General features: G+C 29.4%; 1 protein-coding gene across 1 annotated transcript; it reads left to right on the top strand.

The window, feature by feature from the left end:
- The first annotated feature begins 783 nt into the window (after nucleotides 1–783).
- On the top strand, nucleotides 784–1,622 carry LOC146900624 (protein IQ-DOMAIN 21-like). The gene is made up of 2 exons (XM_085735936.1): nucleotides 784–1,102; nucleotides 1,253–1,622. Exons 1-2 carry the CDS (start codon nucleotides 848–850, stop codon nucleotides 1,424–1,426), a joined length of 429 nt encoding a protein of 142 aa, XP_085592062.1. The 5' UTR covers nucleotides 784–847; the 3' UTR covers nucleotides 1,427–1,622.
- Nucleotides 1,623–4,502: the final 2,880 nt, after the last annotated feature.

Here is a 4,502-nt window from a genome sequence, read left to right on the forward strand (position 1 = left end):
CCCCGATACCTCCACTTTGTATGTGTGAATTTATGATGGCTTTGTCATCTCGTCTATCTACCAAAAAAAATTACATCTTGATCTACATTATCAATAAATGGATGGGGTCAATTTTTTTTCAAATGTTATGAAATAGAGAGATAAGAAAAAAAAACAACTTTAAAAAATGAGAGGATTAAAAATTAGTAGTATTCTCTTTGAAATGAAATATGATCAAAACATATAGTTAAAAAGTTGATGTATAGGATTAAGAATTTAGTCCGAGTGCACAAACTTTTCTTTACTTTTTTCATAAAGTAGTACTACATTTTAGAGTAGTAATTTTGAGCTAAGTAAGATATCAAAAGTGTATTTAAACATGATCTTCTTGGCTGATTTGACTTGGAACAGACTATATCAATAAACGTGTCACGCATGTGTCACATGCTTAAACGTACAAAAATCCTAGAAAGTGCTTCTAAATCACACAGTATCTGTAGAGCAAAATCATCTCTCCACGTTTCCTAAAATTTGAATTCTGACATTTCAAAACCAAACATGTAGCCCACAAACATTTCTTTACGCCACTTCCTCCCAAAGCGTAAAAGAAGGAGGAGTATGTGACAAAAACACACCCACTTTGTTAGTTAACTAAATTAAGTTAAGTGGGTGATTAATTAATTCAATTCATGTATGCTAAAAATTGTGGTTGATTTTGTAGTTGAGTTAAAAGTAGTTTTGACCGTAAATTGAATCATCCATTTTTTTTAATGTGATTAATTAGATGTAGTGCATGTATAACAAATGGGGGTCCATGTATGTATATATAATTCACATTCCAAACTAAAAGTAAACAAGCTAGAATAAAATGGGTGTATCCAAGAAATGGTTGGGAATCGTTAGAAAAAAATTCCTAAGATCATCCAAAAAAGACATAACTCTCCATCCATGTATAAGTGTTTGCACAAATCAAAGCCAACAAATCATACTTGGAAATGAATCAACCACCACCAGAGAAGATTTACTCAGCTTGCCACCACCACATATTAATGCTTCATTGATCATATTCAGCAAAGAAGACTTTGCAGCAATTAAGATTCAAGCTTATTTCAGGGGTCATCTCGTATGTAATTCATAATTTGTAGCAACTATATCAATTTTTCTAGCAAGTATATAGTTGTATATAGTTTTTGACTAAATTTTTTGAATTAAAAGTACAAAATGTGTCTATGTTAATTGACTTGATTTGCTACTATTGAATTGAATTGAGCAGGCAAGACGAGCACATAGGGCATTGAAAAGCCTTGTGAAATTGCAAGCATTGGTTCGCGGGGTGTGTGTGAGGAGACAATCGCGTATAGCAATGCAGTGTATGCACGCACTTGTTCGATTACAAGTCAAGGTTCGTGCAAGGCAATTGCTCGGTAGCTTTGATCATAGTCAATAATATACTAGCACTAACAAGTAAGTATAACAAATTTTCTCATATCTGGTTTATATAATATTGAAAAATGAAGGAGATGAGATGAGTAGAAATAGAAAGAAATGAGTGTGAAATTGTAAGAGAAAGAAACATATGAGAATTTCAATGTGTACATATATTGTGAGAAGTTTTATTTATTTATTTATTTATTTTATATGCATTTACGTTTGGATTTTGTGTAATGTAATGAGCGTTTGTATATGTTGTGTTATGTTTTGATTAATTAATAGTTTCATCAATTCCAAATTCAAAGTAACTAGTTGACATGTATTTTCATACAAAGAAGTGCAATACTCCTTCTCCTTTTCCACAATGGTGGTGACCAACAAAATACTCCCTCCATGTCATGATCAGAGGTCTTGATATGATGAAAATAGAGAATATGAAATTGGCGTTTATGATGATGATTGAAAATTTTGTTCTTAGTTTCATCAATTTTGAAGCTTGATTATTGGAAGTAAATATAGATGAGGTTCACACCGGTGTAGAAAAGAGATTTATGATGGTTATAATGGACGGACCTTTTAAGTCGGTCACAAAACATGGTGTAAATAGCAGGTTACAAGAATCTTTTAAGTAGATTCTTAGAAAATAGCCACCGAGTTTATATTTTAACACAATTAATGTTACAGCAGTCCTAAAATTAGGATATTTTAATTCCCAGTTTACATGTTCTGTTATCAAAATCAAAGGGAAAAACCATTTTATTTTTAGGACGGATCCTATTGTTTCTAATGCAGGTCCTCTTGTCAATGTTGGTAGTGGTTATTTCAGTACCATAGTCAATGTTGTGTCTATGTATGTTAATGAGTATGGATGGAACTTGGAAGAAGGATGATTTTGCTAATTTTTACCTCATCTTTAATAAACCAAATTTTGACTATGGTTACTTACTAGTTACTCTTCACCGTAACAATGAATGCAGAATATTATTTAACGAACTCATGTTATTTTTTAGGAGATTTAACAAAGTCATGTGGTGGTGGTGTTTTTTGAGGATGATGTATAATAACCAGTTCATTTTCGAACTTTGCAACTAATTTGAGTCCATGTATTGAGCTTTGGGATATCTTTTTGTGGCCTAGATGATTTAGAAACAAGGAAATTGCTCTTTGTCGCACGAGTATACCTAACGACAATATCACAAGTGTCTGATCACTTATTATCTTTCATAAATTACACCCATTGACCACACATGTTTTATTGACTAATTGCTTTTTATGAACAGTTCGGGATCCTTCGGGATGAATAGCACTACTCTATACCCCACACATGTATTTTTATATATATATATATATATATATATTTGTTTTGTCCAAATAATATATGTTGTAAGATTTTTGAAATTATTTTTCATTATCAAATAAAAATCTATTTTTAGAATGCTAGAATTACTTTTGAATTAAAATTTTGTTTTGTTTTTACATACTAGAAGTACTTTTTAATAAAAAAATTGTGTTGTTTTTACATGTATTTCATTGAGAAGCTAATCCTAAAAAGTCAAAATCAAGCATCTGTCGGCAATTTGTCTACTTCAACTAACCTTAGGCTAAATATTTATGGGGTGATACATGAAACAAGTTTTGAGATCACAATTCGAATCAGTACTACAGCATAAAACAGGGTCATACTAACAATTGAATTAAATATAGGGACAAAACTAAAAGGAGACCAACATAGATGATGGTCCTCCCAGATTTTTTTAAAAAAATTATACTAGTTTACTAGTATTATTGTTTTCGGTCTCTATAATTTTTTTTTGTGAACTTTGCATAACGAACATTTTTTTTACTATATATTGGATTTTAAACAGTTAAATTTCTATTATTAATTAAAAGTATTTCAACCAAGTAAATATAAAACAAGCATGAAAATTAATTTATTAGAAACTTAATTTGTCTACTCTTGTTTTTTAAAAATTTACCTCATCTATGATAAATGATAACAACTAGCACAACTAGTAAATTTTAGTTCTTTTTTTAGTTGACTATTTTTTATTTGAATATGTCTTAAAATTTCTTTTTTCTTTACTAACTAAATCATACATTTAAACTTGACCCCTTTTAAATTTAATTCCTAACTCCATATCTCGTTGGTATAGTTGATGGGGAGGGTGTTAATATTTTATAGTGATAAGGGAGGTCGAGAATTTAATTTAATCTCCCCTCTAATGCGATATTAATAATACTAATATTTGGCCTCGTTTTGAAAGATTTGTTAGTTAGAAATCAAAATATTATACTAAAAAAATGTTTTAACTAAAATGATTGAAAAATATTTAATTGTTTTAGAATTTTTATAGCTATTTTTAAGAATTCAATCAAGGACAAACTAACCTAACAACATTTTATAATTTTGAGAGCTCAAAACGAGAGGCGCAACTTTCTTTCATTTTGTGTGTAGGTTGCGAAAAATGCTATTTATAGCGAATGAGAATCACGCGTGTACTTCCATTTATTTTATCAAATGGAGAGGATCTTAACCCATCATGTTGTGTATTTTGCCTAGCCATTTATTATTGACTTCAATCTTTTTCACCAACTTCTAGTCAATTCCACAAAGCACTGATTTTTCATTGGTTAATTTATATTCTATCACGTTCTTTAGAGTATACGTAATTTGACCATATTAACTTTGATATACTCAGTCATGTCTTTTCAAGTTTCATGCATTCATACTAACATGTAGAGGACCTGAATATTTATCACAACTTTTTCTTATATAGTACTCGTATTTTGTTTTTACTCTCTATGCTCTCCGATCCTTTTTATAAAAAATAAAAATGTTCAAAATTTTGATCCATTTTAAAAGAAATATTGACCAATTTTCAAATATATTAGATGCTGAATTTTATTTATTTGTGTACTTATTTATTATGAGAAAGAGTATTAAAAGTAATTAAGAGTAATATTAATATAGGGATAGTTATAGTCATGAAATACATTTAAATTTATAGGCGAATTAAATGCGAATAATCATTTTCTGGATGATTTGTTGGTCTTGATGAATCATGTGTTTTGTTTCTTATAAAAAAATAAAA

The sequence above is a fragment of the Medicago sativa genome, chromosome 8, assembly GCF_051527215.1.
Source record: "Medicago sativa cultivar Bolivia chromosome 8, Bolivia_mono, whole genome shotgun sequence".
NCBI lineage: Eukaryota > Viridiplantae > Streptophyta > Magnoliopsida > Fabales > Fabaceae > Medicago > Medicago sativa.